This window comes from Embiotoca jacksoni, unplaced genomic scaffold (assembly GCF_022577435.1).
Source record: "Embiotoca jacksoni isolate LCO1_2020_lvr unplaced genomic scaffold, fEmbJac1.0.p SCAF_3, whole genome shotgun sequence".
Classification (NCBI taxonomy): Eukaryota; Metazoa; Chordata; class Actinopteri; family Embiotocidae; genus Embiotoca; species Embiotoca jacksoni.
In genome coordinates, this window is record NW_027185381.1 from 13,887,871 (window position 1) to 13,908,418 (window position 20,548).

A 20,548-nucleotide genomic window follows, 5' to 3' on the forward strand; every position below is an offset into this window, starting at 1 on the left:
CTGATGAAAATGGTTATTTATGACTTTGGCTGTACATTTTGAGGTCATGAAATGCTGCGGAATGAATTTTGGAACGAATGACATCTCCTATGTGATGGATAAACAAATTAAAAAAAAAAAAAAAAACATTTTAAACATCACGCGTGCATAAAGGTTACTGTAGGCTACAAGCACTGCACACGACTGTGGTTTTCATAAAGGTATCTGCAATGCATAACTGGGCGAGACACATCATCGAAATGCATGGAGGCAACCTGTGGTGAAACTTTCAAGTAACTCGTGCTGCACAGTGCATTTCAGGACACGCAGTGCCCAATGAGTGAGCGGCTCCTCTGACGGTGATGCCGAGCGCTGCCGGTCGACACGCCCCCAGCATGGATACAACGAGCAGGAACAGGCGCTCAGGAGACACACTCACTATGCTGGAGATTGTTTGAAGCCGCGATGGGAGTTAACGCATCCAAGTTTCAGGAGTTCCTGCCACCAGCGTCGTTGCACTAAACAAAGACTTTAGGTTTCTCTTATTTTTTTTTTATTTTTTTTCTGTCCTCTGTCTCCCCCCCTCATCTCGCTCTCTCTCTCTCTCTCTCTCTGAGGGGGCTTGTCTGCATTTTTGTCCGAGGCGTTTCTCGCACAGGATGTTGATGATATTGGAAAGCCGGGTAAGATCATAAAGTCAGTTCTCTCTGATGAGAACGACCTCCTCCTCCTCCTCCTCCTCCTCCTCCTCACCACCACCACTACTACACAAAGGGAACCACGGAACAAGTACTTTTGTTTTTTTCCACACGCCATCATTTTATTTTTTGAATGTCATTTAGAAGCAGAGGGGGCTGTTTCAAAGACAAAATGGATCACTTTGCAGCAGAGTGCCTTGTTTCAATGTCCAGTCGTGCAATTGTTCACGCTCCTAAAGGGAATAGGGAGATTAAACCAGAAATCCCGTCCTCCTCCAAGAACGGAGAGGAAATTAAAGAGCCTTTGGTGAAGGATAACTCCTCTCTTTTTGTGGTGGCGCGGATTCTGGCGGATTTTAACCAGCAGACTCCCAACAGTGTTGCCGAGCAGACAAAAATAAAGGATGAGAGCATGCCGAACCTCATAGATGATGGAAACTCTGCCACACCTACCACCATCTCCGATCCTTCGCTCAAACAAAGAGGCAAAAGATCGAGAGGTCGAACTGAGCAAGAATCCCCTCAGAAAAAGCACAAATGCCATTATTCAGGTTGTGAAAAAGTTTATGGCAAATCATCTCACCTCAAAGCTCATCTAAGGACACACACAGGTCAGTTCCATTGGATGCAAATGTTTGTTGCTGTGAACATATTGTATGTCCATTGCCATTTGACAACGGATGACATTATTGGAACTGAGAATACTGATTAAAAAAAAAAAAGTGTAAATTGTTCATAGAGATATCTGTACAGGAGGAGGGTCATTACTGTCTTTCGAGTCATACACATTCACGTTTCCACCCTGAATGGAAATAATGTACACATTCAGGAGAGTAAAGCCGGAATAGTTGTATAATTCATTTATTCCGTTAACTTGTGTGAACTTTGCGAAATGTCCTTTTAATTTTAGGGGGAGGGAGTCGAAAATAGTGCCACTCCCACTCAAGCTTTGTCACGGCTTTCCTTTTGCGCCCCTACACAGACACACACACACACACACACACACACACACACACCGCCGCACTGGACAGTATGTTCAGACCAAAACTGCAGTGCAAATGCTGAACAAAATTACACGGATCGGATTTCATTGTTCTGTTCGTATAAATTAAAGTAAACTTTTGTTTGTTCCCCGGTAAAATAATAATTCCCCCCCCAAAAAATAAAAAAAATCTTAAATAACATATAAGTGCAATGACAAAAAAACAAAAAAAAGTGTGCACAAACATATACATGCAGAAAGTTTTGCAAGATCAATCCAGAGTGTGTTCCGTCGCACTGCTGAGAGAAAGGCTATCAATGCGCTCCGGATCAGCAGTATGTTACGTGTGACCTTCCTGAAGGACCGTACCTCCCTGTTTGCGCTCTGCATTCCGCAGAATATGCTACTGAGAGGTGTTGTGTGTGTGTGTGTGTGTGTGTGTGTGTGTGTGGGGGGGGGGGGGGGGGGGGGGGGGGGTGATGTAGATCGACTCAAATTGGGGGTTTGATAAGAGCTGTGCAGTCGCCTGTCTGCCCAAAGCCCTTTGTTGTGATGTGCCACACCCCCGTTAGACAGACTGCCAGCTGATCTGGCCAGCAACAGACACAGCTAGCTGAGCCTCGACTGAGGAGTGAGCTGCTTTCCTCTGCAGCTCTCGCTTCAGCTTCCCGCTGCTATGCTCCTTTCCCACCCCCTCACTCCCCTACACACACACACACACACACACACACACACACACACACACACACACACACACACATCAACCTGACAGATGAGAAACACAACCCACCTCCCAGAATCACTGGAGAAAACGCTTTGTGTGAATTTGACCCATATTTGAGTCACTGCAAAATATGTGCAAGAAAAAAAAATTAAATATGTGGGACACCTCCATGACATTGAGTCCCCCCCCCCCCCCCCCCCCCCAAGTTACCCTTCCCTTGTTTCAAATATTAAAGATCTGTCACCCATCCTCTCATGGATGAATCTTGTCTGATCCACTTTTTCATCAGTAAAGACCCACCCCTGTCTGGCTTTCGGTTTGTGTCCTAAAATCACCTATCCTGAGGAAGGACTGCACATTGATGCCGTATTTGATTCCAAAAAAAAAAATCTTAACTATAAGACACCACACGCCTGATATATGATGAATTATCTTGTGGTCGGTGGATAATCAATTAGTTTAAAATATATGTATATTTTATTCATCTGCTGCTGTTGTCTGCTGTGGGATAAAATCAGTGTTGGTCAAAAACAAGCTATGGAAGTGAAACACTGATTTGTGGTTAGTATTAGTCTGTTTGCTGACTTGTGTGTCTGCTGTTTTAGTGCAGTTTTATTAGTGTCTGTCAGCCCTGGCCTACTTGTCTCCTTTCCTACGGAAGCCTTTCCCTTTCTTTTTGACATTCTTGTGTCTTGGCTTTGTAATCGTGTCCTATAATTTCTGATAAGGCCAGTTTCTGCTGATTTAATTGGATAGTAACAGAACGTGAATCATCTCAGTTCAGCTGCCTCGTCTCGGGCCAACTTTCAGCCGCGCTTTCAGAGAGCCGGCCTCCAGCCCCTCAGTGTGCTTCCCTTCGGCTCTGACCATGTGAGTTTCGTGCAGTTTTATTGCTCCGTATTAGCCCTGCCCTTGTCTCTGTGCCTATTAAGCGCTTCCTTTCGCCTGCCTCTCTGTTTGGGTACGCTCCGGCGTCTGTGCTCACGATTGGTTTGTGTCCCATAAATTCGGATAATAATGACTCTCTCTACCCGTTTGATTGGATGGGCTGCAGAATGCGGGTCATCTGAGTTCAGCCGGGCTGCCTCAGCCAACCTTGCAGTGCTTTCATAGAGCCAAATTCTCGCAGTGTGCTTTCCTTCAGTCCCAACTAGCAGAGGCCAGATAGAATAGATCCCAACTCAGTCAGTTCCAGCCAAACACAGCTATCTCACTGAGGAGGGAAACACTGCTATAGACACCAAACAACGAGCCAGGGACACGATGTCCTCACTTGACTTCTGTAACGCCCAAAGCCTAATCATCCCAGCTTTTGCAATTCTTGTGTGTCTGATTTGTCAGCATTCTTACAGCAGATGAAACTTAAGCTATGTTTTATTTCTTACGCAATGTCTGCAGCACATAAATCCCATGACTTGCTCAAAATTAACCGTGCCTAGTAGCAAAGCTTTTGGAAGGCATCATAATTCTTATTGCATATTAACATACTTCAGTTTATTTTATAATGTTGTTTGTTGACATTAGCTTTTACTAATACTGCCAAGCACATGAAATATGATCAATTAGTTGTTTTATAACTGAATTCTGAATCAGTATAACTATTTTGTGCTGTACATTGCATTTTTTTTGTGTCTCTTTTGCAAACAAAGGGCCAGTTCCCCTAAACTCTCTGAACTCTCCTGATGAGCCTTTGTCTGCCAAACTAACAGTATTAAAATATAGGTAAAATAAGGTTTCACTTACTAACCTTACTGTGAGTGGTTTACATTAACAGTCAGCAAAAAAACTGTCCTTAACAAGGCCTGTGGATTATGACTATTTAACTGGAAACTCATCTTTTTATATATATATATATATATATATATATATATATATATATATATATATATATATATAAAGTTCCCAATTAAGTGTCCCCTCAGTGGAGACTTAGTAGGATTAATGTTAGGTTCCTTCTCAAACACAGTCTAAGAGGGGCATCAGGATGTAGGAGACACAGGGGAACACACTGAATTTAAATCGCTCATAATGCCCCATTGAGTTTGATGGTGAGGAATCCACAGCAGTTTAGGGGTCAAAGGTTACAAGACAGCTTTTGTGTGATCTCCTGGTGTGGGAGGTGGGGCTTTTCTGCGACAAATATCCCGCAGTATGGAAAATGCAGTCATGTAACACTGATGCACAGATCAACCTAGTTGTGGATGAAACATTTGAAGGACGTACACAAACTGCTTCAGGTTCTTTCTAATTGAGCCCAATGAGTAAGGCCCACTTTCCCAAGAGGCGTATGGTGGTCACGGAGTCTATGGTGTTCTCTGTGAAGCCTCATTTCTGTGCTGTGGTCATGTCATGCAGAGTGCCATCTCTGAGATGGCCCCTGACTGTTCTTCACATAAAAAAACAAAACAGCGCAGACATTCTGTGCCCCCCCCACAGCCAGGTCTTACAAAAGGCCTTCTTGTCAGTGTACAAGACCTATTAGAGAATTATTGGAATCACCGGGAGGAACAAGGTCAATATTACTCAAAGACAAAGAGCCTAATGGCATATTTTACAGTTGGGTTGATGTTTTGTCTGAACCTCTTTTGTATTTTGCTGCTGATACTGTAAGATTGCTGTAAAGTCCTTTGCTGTCTGTCCTAAAAAAATTGTGGCACCACCTGGTAGCTCAGTTCCACTGCCATGTAGACCCAGTTATTCATGCATGCGTTTGGTCAAATAACTGTGGTTAATGATACTTTTTTAAACGTGAAATTATCCCAAATTCCACATGGAAAAAGCAGCAGGAGTCTCTGATTATATATTCTGCATCTTTGCCAGTGGTTTTATATTTGGCTGCACTGCTACAAAGAGTGCACAGTGTTCCTGTGTGGCTGGTGGTAGTGACGAGGTAGCAGGGTGGAGATGGGGTTTTCCTGCTCTTGCTTGAGCCTAACCTTGGCACAGCAATGGGTAAAAACTCTACTGAGGTAGAAGAGGTCAATCCGTCTACCTACCACGTGTCAGGATTTCCAAAACTGCTCCTGGTCCTCTCTCGGCTGTCTGTGCCTGCCTATTGCTCACAGCTTCAACTTCTTAGTTTGGAAACTCTTCCCATTAAGGTGCACTGAGCCAATCAGAAGGGCGGACCAATCAGTGGCCAGTATGCAACGACGCTGAAGTCAAGCAGTTGTTTCGAAATGTGGTTCCAACAAGGGCGGCGGTGGTAGAGCTACGTGAAGCAGTACGAACAGTTTTAGCAAATTTAAAGGAACTGAAGCCACGGCAAGAACATTGCCTAAAATTGAAAAAAAAAAAAAAAAAAAAAAAGGTCTGATATGGTAATTTACTGCCATGGCGTTGCACTCTGCTCACATTGAGGGAGGGTCTTTGTTGCTTACAGCCTGGCGCACTACATACATGACAAGGTGGTCATTGCCGATTGGTTAAAAGCTGCTCCATTGGTTTTAAAATTAATCCGAGGTCTTCCTTCATTTGGAAGTGGTAAAACATGGCTCAACCTATATATTCACGCAGTGAATCTAGGTCTGGTAATACCAAGATAAATATTAGTGTGTTTTTAAGCATGCTAGGGTCGTGTCTGTCCACCATTTTGATTCAAACTGAAGTAGCCTATCTGAACACCTATGGGATAGATTGCCATTCATTTATTTTGTTCATGGTTCCCAGAAAATTAACCCCAAAGAGTTTGGACCTCCCTTTGGCTTTTCCTGTTGCACCAGTAGCAGATTGACAATTCTGGTTTTGAGTGAAGTATCTTCACTATTTGCCCTGAAATTTGCTTCAGATTTGGTACATTTTAGTCTGCATATTGTAATAACTTTGGTGATCTTCTTTTTGTTTAGCACCATAATCAAGTTAAAATACATCAGCACTGTCATTGTGAACATGCTACCTGACATCAATTCAGCTTGAGGCACCACTGCATGGCTCTTAGTCCTGTTATAAATTTACAGATGCATACATTCAAGTGTTTTCTTCTGTTGGTAGTGTCTCCCACAAATACAATCTGGTTGGCCCTTGAAGGTCACGTGTAACAGTGGAGTATGTGTCCAATGGAAACAAGGAATTAGTTAAATCTACTTGATCCTCGGGATGTAAATAAAGCCAAAGTGGAGCCACCATCTTGCCTGTTAATCCTCTGGTGCAGCGTTACTGCTCCACGGAAGACATCTCCAAGGCGTGTGCTGGTGCACATGCCGTCCATATGTTATCCTATATGTGCACGTGTGAAGCTTGGATAGTTCCTCACTAATGTTGGAATATAAACCTGATTTAACTGTGATTAAGCAGCCAAGCATGCATAGTGGACAGTCATAACACTGAAAGGCTCCTGTCAGGCAGTATAGGCTTCGCTGGTTGTGCTGCTTTCAATGGCCCACAGGGCTCATGTATTCTTTAGTTAGCTCTGGAGTAGCTCTATAAAAGCTTCTCTGTCTATTCCCCCACCAGCCCCTCCCGCCCTTTCCCAGCCTGCAAAGCAAAATAGGTGCTGAAGCGTGTTGTGTTGCGAGGCCGAGCCCCGTCCACGTCTTGTGGTTTGGTGTTGATTACCAGCAGCAGGAAGAGAGGGATACAGACCTGTGGAACACTGTGTATTTTTTCACCTCCACTGTTCAAGAACCACCAACCGCATCACACATGTGAGGGAGGGATCTTCAGTACAAAGACAGAATATACAGTGCGGCAGGGTGGTGGGGGTGGGTTTAGATACCAGGATATTCACCGTAAATGCCCTCCATTGATGTAGGTCATTTATTCAGCTGCATCTGCAGCTAATCTGATTAACGTTTGAAGGGCTGTGACCTCAACAGCAGAACCCACTCCTGTGAGCCCGGCACTCACAGGGTCCCATCTGAGAGTTAGACACTGACTATGTCCACTGTGTTGTGTTCAGACTGAATGGGAGAGGAATGGTGGAAATTGCTGTGGAGCTAATGTCACATGCAGTGTTTTGTCTCGAGCTGTGCTGTTTGTGCTCTGCACGCTATGCAAGGTGTGTCCCCTTTCTCCGTGTGATAAATCAGACCGTGGCAGACCACAATGCACTTGGGTGTGGCCCTGGGGACAAAATGAGGAGTATTTTGTAGAGTCTTGGGAGAATGAGGACCTAATCATTTACTCTGCAATACATGAAAATATTTCTACTTGTCGTCAGAGTATCAGGCATTATGTTGGGACAGCTCGCACTATCTCCCCTGTATCTCCTCTTATCGCAGTGTGGTGAGGCTTCTCAGGATCTAGCAGAGGTACGTCCCTTTGTTTGATGCTGGGTAAGGATGTCTATCTCATATGAGCTTTAGTGTCGGACTCTATCAGTGTAATGAGCTGCGTAAGAGTCACGGATGATGGGTCATCCCTGCTCCCACCTGCTTCTGTGGACCAACTGTAAACACCCTTTAATGGCCACAGCTGTTTGCATGTCGTCAGTTAACCGGGGTTTAAGAGATAAGTAGACTGCCAGCAACACATCAAGGCCGGGGGTTGCTTTAACATGCACTCAAGGCTGAAAGAGAGTGCCCATTTTAACTAATTGAGGTAAATGTGAAGAGCTGGTCAATGCAGGCAAACTCTCTCTGCTCTTCCCTTAAACAGTTAAGGGGATGGATGAAGTAACGTATGGCTAAGTGTGTGCAGGAATCAGATGGTCACACTCGACCCCACTGCATGTCTCTGTGTGAATGTCAATAGCCCTGCACAGTGTAGACCAAGGGGAGTGAGTTACGGTTAGTACGTGCAGCCTGTCTGATTGAAATGCATTACAGGAGTGCCTCTCCTGCTGGGAGCGAGGCTGCTGCTATTGTTCACAACCTGACAGCTATAGGCCCACAAGGGGAGGCAGGCTATTCAACCACAAGCAAGGTCCCTCTCAATAAAGACAAAAGATGATATACGTTAAAAACTCTCTGTTTTCTGAGCTTTCTTCTGACAAGCTTGAGCTGAATCTCATCACGAATGCCTGACCCACCCAAAGGTCCTTTGTTGCTCCTGCAGAGACGACGTATTCTTGTTTGCAACCCACTCTGAATGGAGCTTATAAGAAAATGTGTTTTGACTGATTGATTTTCTTGGTAATTTGTCTAATCGCCCACAGAGTTAATATTTCATAGGCAAACAGCACCATAAACAGACGTTCTGATCTCAGATGTGTTTCAAATCAAGCGGTGTCTTACTGCAGACCGCAGAACTTTGTAAGCCTTTGTTGTTATTGCAGAAGCGAAGGCTGCATATACTGCTCTGTGAACAATGACAGGAGGAGCTGCAGAAGCTTTAATGTATATTTATTGTTCTGCACACACATGGTAGTGTTTATATCATCTTGGCATGTGATGGTGCGTGTAGAGGGAGCGGCTGAGTACAGTTGGGTTAACCCTGTCTGCCCCAGTGGTTTATGCTGATGGGGGACTCAGCAGTCATTTCAGTATTACCCAAAATCCCATGAATGGTTGTCTGCTGGCAGTAAAGCTAGCTCCTGGTTGGTTACAGGTCACAGTCTGTTGTGAACATGAAACCAAATTATAGGACTGTGCTGAGCCCTGCCACCGGAGTTACTGGTGTCCCTCTCATTTCATGTTGCCAAACTGGCTCTGCCACTAAGCCAGCGCTGAAGTGAGGTAGCTCCAACTTTAATGGGCTGCGATTTACAGTCTGATTCTATCTGTACTTTCCCTTCTTGGCTTGTTTGCCTCTAAAAGTCTACGCAGGTTTGAGGTGCACCTTGTTGTTGTTCTGAGCTCTGTAAAAGATATTTCCTGCTCTGGTTCTCACTGTGCAGGCAGAGCAAAGTTGACTTCAAGGTGATCTCTGATGTTTCCACAGGAACTGCGTTTTTTCCTTCTCACCCTGCAGAGCTATTTACTCTAACTCTCTTATGGCAAGCTCACACCGAGGTTTCAGGTGTACACTGTGTGAGTTTTGCCCGTGCTTGAGAACACTCCAGGAATGTTATCTGCTCATGGTTGAAATGCTGGTCGCTGTTGTTGGAACAGGTGATCGAGTTGAGTTCCTGCGCCACTACTCACGTCAAAAAGAGATTTGATCTCACCGTTACAGAGAGCATCCCTTACACCAGGGAGACAAGATTCCATTTCTCTAAAACCATTTCTGCAGAAAGCAAGGAGCTAAACTTCTTAGATATGAATAGGGGGGGGAGCTGGGATGAGCCGTTTATTTACTGACCCAGTGGACTCAGAGAACAGTTATATAACAAGAGTACCTGTGACATAATCACATTGCCTTGGAGGGGGGACACTAGTGCTTAGTAGAGGTACAGTTTGCGTGCATGATGTAACTCACTTTATGGGTAACTGGGTCACTGTGTTCGTTAGGGAAAAGCTTCCCTCATTACCCCCCTGCCCCCTCCCGCACTCCCCCCTCTGCAACTGACACATTCTGAGAAAGACAAACCACACCCTGGAAGTGGCACGCTGCCAGAGATGGGATAACCAATCGGCGTGGCCTGGCGTCACAGTCACCACGGTGCCCTGCTGTGGCAACACTGGAACTAGATGGGAAGAAAAGCCGGATAAGGGGAGAAGCTCGTGGCATTCTTCTTCAGCAGAGATGCTGAGTATAGCTGCAGTCAATTGAACTATCGTGGAGAGCGGCATTCTCTTCCACACAGGGTAATAGACCCTTTCATTATTTCCTCTCAGGGTCAAAGCGTTTGTTCCCTAAACCTCCTCATTGTTACCATAAGAAGACATGTTTGCCTTCATGGAAATCCCAACATTTGTGTTATGAAACAAGCACCGCAATTAATGGGGCATTAATGCATGCTTTTCCTTCATGCAAGTGAATCTTTCAAGGCTGACATTAAAGCAGCAAGATTTCTATTAATATTCATACTGTTGGCCTAAATACCAAAAGCTGTTCAGAGTGAGGTCGAAATGGGCTCCGTATCTGTTAATTCTGCATTTTCTCAGAGGTCATAGAGCTCCAAATAATCTGACTTGAGTTGCTGTTGGATACCTGATGCTTCCACTATGACTGTGTTACTGTATCAGGGCAGTTAGACTGGATATCTCAGCCTAGCTCTCTTGTGTCTGGTTAAATATTAATGTTGTTGGATCAGTTTCACTGGTTGTTGAGCCTTAAGCAGCCTGCAGAGCTTCGCTCTACTTTTTAGCCAATAACTCATTTTGCAGTGCCAGGCGGCAGCACGGGCTTCTTCTTTTGCTCATATGGTATAAAATCAGTCTATCGTGAGTCACTTCAATCAGATGAATACCTTAAAATTTACACTGCTTTCTTTTTTTTTTCTTTCCCCTGGAGCTATGCTTCAAGGGAGGTGTAATCCAGGGTTTGTAAGCAGAGTCAAACAACCACAGACGCCTCATCCTTATGAATTAGAACTTCATGCATTGCAGATGAATGCGTTCCTTTTATATATGTCAGCTCCACCAGAAGAGTGTAAACAGTACAGATAGTGTTTTGAGGAGACAGGACTGTGCAGAGAGAGTGTATGCAAATGCATATCTGTAAATTACAGAGTTTAAGTACACTGAGCCTTGTATGAATCCAAAGGAACTGTAGTGGGCAGGGCTGACTTGAGTTTTTCTGGGGCTGAGGTGAGGCATCAGAGGCAGGAACACAGACCTGACTGTCTAGACTTGCTCTGTCTGTCTGCATGTTTTGTAACCATGCAGTATAGGGGGTGGGAGTGGGAGAGGGACGGAGGGGGGGGGGGGGGGGGGCGAGACTAGAGTTCTTGTTTTTGAGACTCTCTGGCATCAGGTAGCATATAAGTGTTTGATGCTGAACAACACTGTTTCCATTGTGGCCCAGAGGGAAACCACAGAACAAAGAAAACATTTGGCACAAGTGTTCTTATGTGCCTCCTGATAAACATTCACGCATCTCAACATCTTTTCCCTTTTAATACCTCAGATCCCTGGCAGGGGCGTGTGCATGATGATCGAATATTCTTATTCTCACGAAAGAACCCAAACATTGAAAGAATAGGTGCTGCTCTTTGCTGTAGCTCTGTAAGGCCATGCTGGTAAAATTAGACTGCTGGATGTCGCTATTGTTAGGCAGAAACTCACTGAAAGGGAACTAAATTGAATACAGTATTACACACATTGGCCAGCAGTTGCAGAACACTGCATACACTCTATGGCTCCTTGCACACTTTTTCCACATCAAAATGAAAGAAAAACCTCTGTATATCTATATATATATATATATATAGCGATATGTCGTACCATCTGGCTTTGAGTAGATCTGTGTCGAAGCCCACTTTTATTGCCTAATGGAGGGGGAAGGGTGTAATTTCCCATGTGCAGAGTCACAGATAGTTGCATGTTGGAAAATGGGCTGGGTAACCATTGTGAGTGTGATTAGCATCTGGAGCATAGATAATTAAAGTGTGTCTGCTACTCTAGTACTGTGCCAATTTCTCTGTGATTTACCCCAAAGTCCCTTTGCTAAAGCTTTTTTTTGTCTCATATTTCTTAATATTTTGAGGATGGCTTTTTTTTAATTATTATTATTATTTCATTCCCCTAACTGACTTATTAAACATAGGAATGACCTTGTGATCATTGTTCCTGAAAGAGTCACTACCCTCACTGTGGAGAGCCATTTATTACATGGTGAGCATGAGTTTTGTTATCAGAGCGCAGAAATATGTACACATCAGTGAGTTTCCTTTACATGTTTACACTCACTTACACTAATCGTACTTCTGAAAAGTAATTAAAAGTGGAGGTATTTAGGGTGGCTTTAGCATGTTTTGGCCCATTTACCACAAATCACATATACTTTACATTCCTGCCCATCATTCGCCCAAGAATAGCTGCATTTTGATTGTGTTGTTTAAAGGAACTATATATAAGTATTGGCATAATTCATACTCAACAGTCAAAACAGATAGGGGGCAGGGAGCTGGGGTGTCCACTTCATCACAGGAAACAGGTCAAATTAGTTTTTCAGAAACAGTTTGTGCGGTCACTAGCTGCACTGAAGGTCTATTTTGGATTGTCCAAACAATGTCTTTTAAATGTTGTTTGTGATATAAAATTGGCCCAGTTTGGTATATGGCTACACGGTGAGCTACACTCACTGGTGTGAGCTGTGTATCAACAGCTAACTTAGCAAATATATTATAACACTTGTCTGTATACAATCAGCTACCTTTATAAGCTATAAGCACAGCCAACATTCACATTAAAACATTTTTACTCATCAGTCTAGAAGAAACATTGCAAGTTCAGCATCAGTCTTCCTATCTTCACTCGCCGAGGGCTGTCTCCTGTGGTCGAAAGAAACACCAATGTTAACACTTTTCCATCACTTCTTTTCTTTGCCATCGAATGTGTCTTTTTAGTGGTGGTGATAACAGTCACTTGCCAAGATCTTTAGCCATTGTTGTGTTTCTGTTTGTTCATTGACTACCTGTCCTGAAATAGTCGATACCGGGGCAGTAGCTTGAACATGATTGACAAGAGGTTAGAATACGCCCTCTGAGCAGCGCCATTTCTTCCTCCTCATGTTGGACTGAGGACAGACTTGACGCTACAGTGACTCTATTGCCTCTTGACATACAAGGTGGTATTACAAGATGGGACGACAGCAGCTGGTTAACATGCTAACTTCTCTGCGACGAAATATGTAGGCATTTTTGACTTAACATCAAAACTATTTCTGTTGATAATTTTACACTAAAATACTTACATGTAGCTCCTTTAAAATGTTTACGGCAATCATTGGCTCAAAGTTACAAATTTGCGTTTGCATTTTAATGCCACCAGAAATCAAAAATGGATTTGAAATATCTGCATTAAAATACGACATAATAATCATGCAGCTTTGTCAAAAATGAAACCAAACACGATGTTTACATCTGAGCTCACAGCCGAGTGACCGAATAATTTTCATGTCAGATTGACGTCAATGGAAAACATCAACTACTCGAAAGGTGATGCCTATGGGTTAAAACTTTTGTAAAATTACAATAACTCATAAAAACTAATGATGTTTGTTTGAAATACGTGTTACTCTCCTCTGGTGCGACGATTCGCTGACATCTCTCCTGTCTGTGTTTTGCAGGAGAACGGCCTTTCCCATGTACCTGGCCTGACTGCAGTAAGAAGTTCGCCCGCTCCGACGAGCTGGCCCGCCACTATCGCACCCACACGGGGGAAAAGAAGTTCGGCTGCCCTCTTTGCGACAAGCGCTTCATGCGCAGCGACCACCTGATGAAGCACGCCCGGCGCCACTCAGATTTCCAGCCTGGCATGCTGAAGAGGCCCCACAACGGCAGCACCACGCGTCCCAGCTCCCTCAGCGACTACAGCCGCTCAGATGCCTCCAGCCCCACCCTCAGCCCCGCCCTCAGCCCCGCCCTCAGCCCAGCCAACTCGCCTTAAACTGAAACCCGGTCGCACTTTTCTGCCTCCAGACTGTGAGGCCTGAGTTTTCATCATAACACTTTTGTTGCACAGTTGTCAGCAACTCCCCCTTTGCTATTCCTGCGCTTGCTGTGGTGTACCATACTGTACATAACTGCTTATTGTAGTGCAATTCCTTGTGTGATCCTAAAAGAAGGTAATGCCTTTCCCAGATGGCAATATTTACATTCTGTACCACATGTCTGTATTTTTTTAGCTTCTGATCATGGCTAGTTGTTCAATGTTCGTTCACAGTCAACTAAACAAGGTTTAGAAGAAAAAAAACAGACAAACACCCTGACAAGGCTTATCAAAATGTTGTTTTTTTTTTGTTGTTTTTTTGTTTTTTTGAATGGGTTAGGAGAAGGGGTACACAAACACACACACACACACACACACCTCAGGATTGAAGACAGTTGCTATTTCTGTAATACCACAGTATGTAACAGTACTCACATTGACTGCACAATATACTCATCACTTTACTCTGAAATTCAACAGGTGTTGAATTTTATGCCCTGCTCAGGGATGGCCTTGTTAGCTTGAAAGAATGAACACGGTGAAGAGAAACATACAGTACATATATAGCAGCCTTACACTCAACACAATTTGCACTCTTTGTTTTTTTGGTTTTGTTGGTTTTCGCATTAGAGGAAACTGGCCCTACAGTCACATGGTCAATCATACTCAAAATGTAGGTTCTGCTCACCCTCGTGTTCAGGGGTTCATATGTAATGTAATTGCTGTGTGTTAAGAAAACAATCAGCAAATCCCCACATCGGAGAACAAAATCCACCTTTTCCTTCACTGCAATGTTAATATTCATTGACATTATACTGGGTCAAATATGTACTGCATTAAATAGTTGTGTGCAGTGTAAACTGTGTGAATCTGCACTGCGGGATTATATTGGGTTAACAGTTTTTATAAATGTAAAGTTGAAAACCTTTAAATAGAGACAGTTAAGTTTCAAAGCAGCTGTTCATGCTTAAAAAAAAAAAAAAAAAAATCTGTCTCATCAGCTTGAATTTCACACTAAATGGACACAAAGGGACTAAAGTTGAAACAAGTTTTATCCATCTCAAGCACATAGGAAAATGTACCAAAGACAAGAGCGAATGAAAGCTTTCTATTCAGTCCTATAAGCCGCCCTTCACTGAGGCCTGGGGCTGGTGGCTGGCAGAATCACAGGTAGAGCCAGACGCCTGCTCACTTCCCTCCTCCTGGCTCTGCCTTTTGTGGCTTCCCTGGAGGAAACAGCTGCACCCAAAAGAAGCTATTCACAGCCTGCAGGAGGAGTGTTAACATGCCATTCCCCGAGGATTCCTTCCTCATCTGGCTCTACCTGTCCTGTCAGACTGTGGTGAAGCTCCAAGCCCGCCAAATTGCATAAGGTTGCCTAACTTCGGGGGGCGTGGGGAGGGGGGGGGGGGGGGGGGGGTCAAATGTAGGCCAGAGTGTTGGGCAGAGCTGAGCTGGGCTGGGCATCGCAGAGCACAGACTGAACAAAGCAGCTATCTGCTACAAACAGGCAAGAGAGGGCAGGTCCTGATAAAAGAGGAGAGGTTTATCATGAGCTGAACAGCACAAAAGAGGAGACACCCAGGCGCAGACACCCCTATTTCCTCTTCCTCGCCCCAACTCCCCTCCCCCCCTCCAACTGTAGAAACAGCAGAAAAATGGCTGTAATTAGTTGGTTGATCCAAATTGTAGGAGAAGAGTACAAAGGGTATGGACAACAGTTGTATCTAGACAATGCTAGCAGTGTGGTTGGGATGTGCCTAACTCCATCCTAAGCACAGACAGAAATCCTCTGCTACAGCCAGAGAGTCCGATTTCACAATGCCAAGGAAAACTCCAAATTCACAGTGGTCAACGCGAGCTCTCAAACAGCTGCTTTCAAACTTCCTTCTCGCAAAACAAGGGGGGGCTTTTAAACTGTTGTAAAAACATCTGAACCAAAATGAACATATCAGCAAAGTGCAGTGCTCCCCAGCCTCATGTCGTCCTGCCTGTGAAGCTCAGATGTCCCGTGAGAAAGCGGACTTGTGTTTTCTGGACAGACATGCCTCAATAAGTCAGGCAAAAGGCACAGTAAACCTTCCATGGAAACGGGCACCGCTATCAAAACTGCTGCAGCCCCGCCAGTCTGTGTTATGCCTACATTTTCTTTTAATGCTTCGGCACTATAGTTGGAAATGGTGTCATCCATGTAGTTCGGTCCTGTCAGACCCCTCCAGACTGTTGTAATCATGATTTGCATGTGTTAGCTTCATCCTCCCAACAAACTCGACCGACTCTTGCCCTGCAGTCCTCTGCTTGACACTATATGCATGTTAACTTCGCCCTGAAAGCGTAGATCGTTTTTGAGGCGGTCTGGCAGGTGTAAGTTCATGAATGGCAGGCCTTGTCCCCCTGTTCTCTATAGCAGCCATCTCTCTTTAAAGTTGTGATGAATCAGCTCTGTCACATTCTCCAGAAAGAAAACATCCCTTATTTAGATCGAATGCAGTAGTTTCCTCAAAATACCGCATTCAAAAATAAATTAAAAATCCTGTTGAAATAATCTCCAGGCTGCGAGATTACACTTTTGAATGCCACTGATCAGCAGCTCTCTGCAACAGAAGAACTGAAAGAGTTTTACATTTACCATTTCTAAAAAAAAAAAAAAAAAAAATTTTAAAAGTAAGATTTTCAGAAACTAATCCTTCAAATTGCTGTTGAACAGCTTTTTTTTCTATCCATGACTTTTTTTTTTTTTGTTGTTATAGTCAATTTTTGACCTGGTTTGTAGTGTAACTTTCACTTGCAAGAAAAAGAAAAAAAAAGAACATTTTCTGAGTAGCTCACCCTCCAGCAGGTTTCATGAATCAGTTCTTAATCCATAATCTGCACATTTTCCTCAGGGTTGACATCTGCCAAGCAGATATGGGACAGTTTGTGGATTTTGTTGTAACATCAGTTGCCGCAGAGATACGTATGCCTGCAGCCTCCCCACGGTGTTACTGGGTGCTTAATGTTCACTGCTGGTCAGTGTCCGACCACACTGGAAACACAGGAATGCCTCAGTTCAGGCCCAGCTCCTGCCTATTATGTCTTCGTAACATCCTACAGTCCTGCTAACAAGCACTCTGGAGCTGTTTTCAGTGGAGCGCCCCTTTAAACACCTTTGACCCTTATTGTCAGTGGATTTACAGAAGGCAGCAAGGAGCTCCTACCATCTGACAATAAAGTGACTGTGACAGTGTAAACATCCGAGTCTATCCATCCATCCAGACTGCACCAGTGACATACAGTGTAGGCGTCCACAGGCAGAGTGTCTCTAAACTTTTATTCTCACTGTACCAAATGTACTTGAATAATTCAACACAAAAAGGCCATTGAACACAGTTTTGTACATGTCCATTTTTACTGTACTTGCTTTTGTTGTCAAATAATTATGAACCTCTCTGAAGAAAGGTGTACAGTCTGCTCTTTTTGTGTATTTTATGCTTTTTTTTTTCTAGATTTTCCATTGTCTTCAGGTCATTTCAGCAGCTTTTGAATTTATCACAAGAATACAAGGTTGACTGTTTTCGTCGAGCAGTTTAAAAGCACCATTTCTGTTTAAAGGCAGAATTTTAGCTCCATATTGTGGGGTTCACCCCTTTAATCAGGAACACTTTGTTGATGTCAGGATACAGGTTATTGCAGTTAGCCTGTTATCCAAAAATTTCCTCTTAAGTCAGAAAAATGAGAAGAAAGTTTGGGGGGGTTGTTTGGGGGTGATGATAAGTATAAGGAAACTTCCTGACCTCTATGTACATGCATTTCAGATTGTGTGACTAATTTTCTTTATTATTTAGATTATTTTAATGGTTTTCCATAAGAATAGAGACCACAGCATTGTGAGTTAGCAATGTAGTCATAATTTTTATTATTGCTTTTTTTTTTTTCTCATATGAATTGTTTAAGGTTGTATATTTTTCAAAACTCAGACCTCTTGAAATATTTGACTTCTGTTGTACCTTCATATCTTTTCAAAGCATCCATCATGTAGCTTACGTTTGCTTGATAAGCAGCACAAATATTTGGTGGTTTTATTTGTCCCTACTTGAATGAAGATGTAAAGAAAGAGAGACTTTTTCTGTAAAAAAACAAAAGCAGAACAAAACACTGGGCTACGTTTTTATACAGTCATACCGTATTGCCAGATCCTGCACATCCTCCTAGATTAAAAAAAAAAAAGTCATTTTTCCAGGAAATATAAAACCTCAGTGCTCAATAATGTGTGTTACAAAAATATTAAAACATCCCTTCCCTATTGAGCTCCATATTGTCTTGGTTTTAAACATTTTCTACGTAAGGGAGGATGTCGGCTGTAAATTACTTAATTTCATTAATCCAACTTTACGATTGCAATCCCAGTAAGATTACAGATTTCGATCATGTCAGAGAAAAAGGACTTTGACCAATGTCAAAATAGAAATGTAAGGTTTCCACAAGATACTAACAGTGTACCAGTTAATATTTTCTTCTAATTGTACAAAACATATATAAAGGTGAATTGATTGTTGCCTAGTATGTAAACAACTAACAATTTAATTTAAGAAGTGCATATTAATGACATCAATATATCACTGATCAGAGTATCTCAGCAGAAATCTTCATCAATGATCTCAAGCATGAGCGATGCAACGGTGTGCCAAAACTATAATAAAGAGGATACAAATGTTGAGGGTAAAAAAAATATAGCTATTATCAGACATTAAACAAGCTTGTACAGTTTTATAAAGTGTGACATGTCTTTATGTTGTGTACAGGATTTAATGAAGCAACTCTGCATATTTGATATGCAAGTGTCCTAAATTAAATATTTCTTTTCTGCTTTATGTAAACATTTTGATTGTATAGCTTTGTTTTCATTTGGTTCATATTTAATTTGTTCTTCTTTTTTGTTTTGCTGTTCAATACTCAAGCAGTGTATAATGGCTTCTTGCAGGTATATTTTTGACATAAACAGTCTTAACGATAATAGACGCCCGACCATTCCAAAGGATTGAAAATTGCATTTGCTATAAATGTGCTGCTTCCATCGACCCAATGCATTTTTGTAGGCTATAAATAGAAGTCTGTCTCGACTGTGAGGTTTTACACGTTGTGAGTTGTGTACAAGGTACGTTTCTCATTGTCCCCGATTTAATCGCTCCTTTCCTCTCTGTAGGCTCTATGTGTAGGCTAAGCCAATTTTGAACGAGTACCTACGATATTTAGACGTTAAGGACATACAGAGCACGTCTTCCCTCATGACAAAGGCCTGAGGATTTTGAAGGTAGGGGGTCATTTTTTAAGAGGCAGCCATAAAAGTAAAGGGTGGTTCTTGATTGTTGTTACCAAAGGCTTTGAAGGGAAAGATGAATGTTGCAGTAATTTTGAATCCAATGCCGTTTGTGCTGCTGGGTTCAATTTTATGTGCTGTAAGTGTTGATCAATGGATGTTGTGCTTGATATGGACCTTTTTCTACATCTCAACTAAGCAACTTTATTATTGTTGGTTTTACTTGAATAACTTGAATGAACAAAACCCATTTAATCGTACTAGCAAACAAATTCTGACAGAGTAAAAGACGAACAAAGCAGACTTGAGGGGGAGTAGGAAAATGCAGCGTGGCGGAGCGGTGGACCATATCTGTTGGTACACCCTTCATCATCTGTGTGGTCTTGCTCGACTGCTTGAACTGACACTGTGTGGCTTTTGCCCCTTACTGTAGAAAAGCACGCTGACAAAAGTTTTTTACTCTAGCATTGGATATTTTTGCCCTTAAAGGATTAGTCTGTTCCAGGTTATATGCAGCATGCCGTGCTGTCAATGACCTCACTTTGATTACAAAAAGAGAGCCTCTCACCAGCCTTTTGGTTCTGTTTCCTGTACCTGTTTGTCTTCAATGTACCTCCTCGGTGTAATGTTGCTCTCTTGATACCTCTTGTGTGTTTCTCCTCTGCCCCTCACCATCAGTTGCCTGTTGTAGTGACTCCATGGTGCTGCTTCCCCTCTTAGCACCAGTATAATCTATTCTGTAAATAACTCTCGACTCAGCTATGGCCAGTACATTCTCCGATGACCTCACTCTAACCTTCAGGTGTCATTTTGTTTTTTTCTCTCTCAGCAAACCAAAATCACTACATTCAAGTATTACAGTTGTACAGTTCCTTGATTCTACACACATTTAATGTGCTGGTCTTAGCTGCTCTGCTGTACCTTTTTATGGCATTATTTTTTACATGTTAGACAATATATTGTGACCATGTCCTATGCAAATATGAAAAATAACAGATTGTTGAATAATGTATGTTGTCATAACTTGTATGCATGAAATAGTGAAGTTTACATTTGGAAATAAATTCATAAAATAAGCAGCCACAATTTGTTTCGCTTCCTTTTTCTGTTGAAGTGACACTGTGGGACTTTTTCTTAACAGCAGCCAATGTGACCACAATTAAAGGCAATCAACACATTAAGAGTAAAGGTTAAACTACTGGATAGTAGCCGTAGAAAAGTAGAGTCATTAAAATCATAGCTTAACATTGTAGAAAATACTTTTCTTTCCCAAGATCATTAGGTAAGGTGAAAAGATTGACACCACCCTCATGTCTGTATGCCACATATGAAGCTACAGCCAGCAGACAAATATTTATAATTTTTGTCACTTTGCTATATTTAATCTGTACAAAAAGGTTTTGAACAACAAGTTTCAGCTCTTGGGCAACATATTGTGGAGCATAAAACCACAAT

General features: G+C 42.7%; 1 protein-coding gene across 1 annotated transcript; it reads left to right on the forward strand.

Annotated features, from left to right (window-relative positions):
- The first annotated feature begins 390 nt into the window (after positions 1-390).
- klf13 (Kruppel like factor 13) lies at positions 391-20,173 on the forward strand. The gene is made up of 2 exons (XM_069161886.1): positions 391-1,288; positions 13,436-20,173. Exons 1-2 carry the CDS (start codon positions 811-813, stop codon positions 13,753-13,755), a joined length of 798 nt encoding a protein of 265 aa, XP_069017987.1. The 5' UTR covers positions 391-810; the 3' UTR covers positions 13,756-20,173.
- The last annotated feature ends 375 nt before the right edge of the window (positions 20,174-20,548 follow it).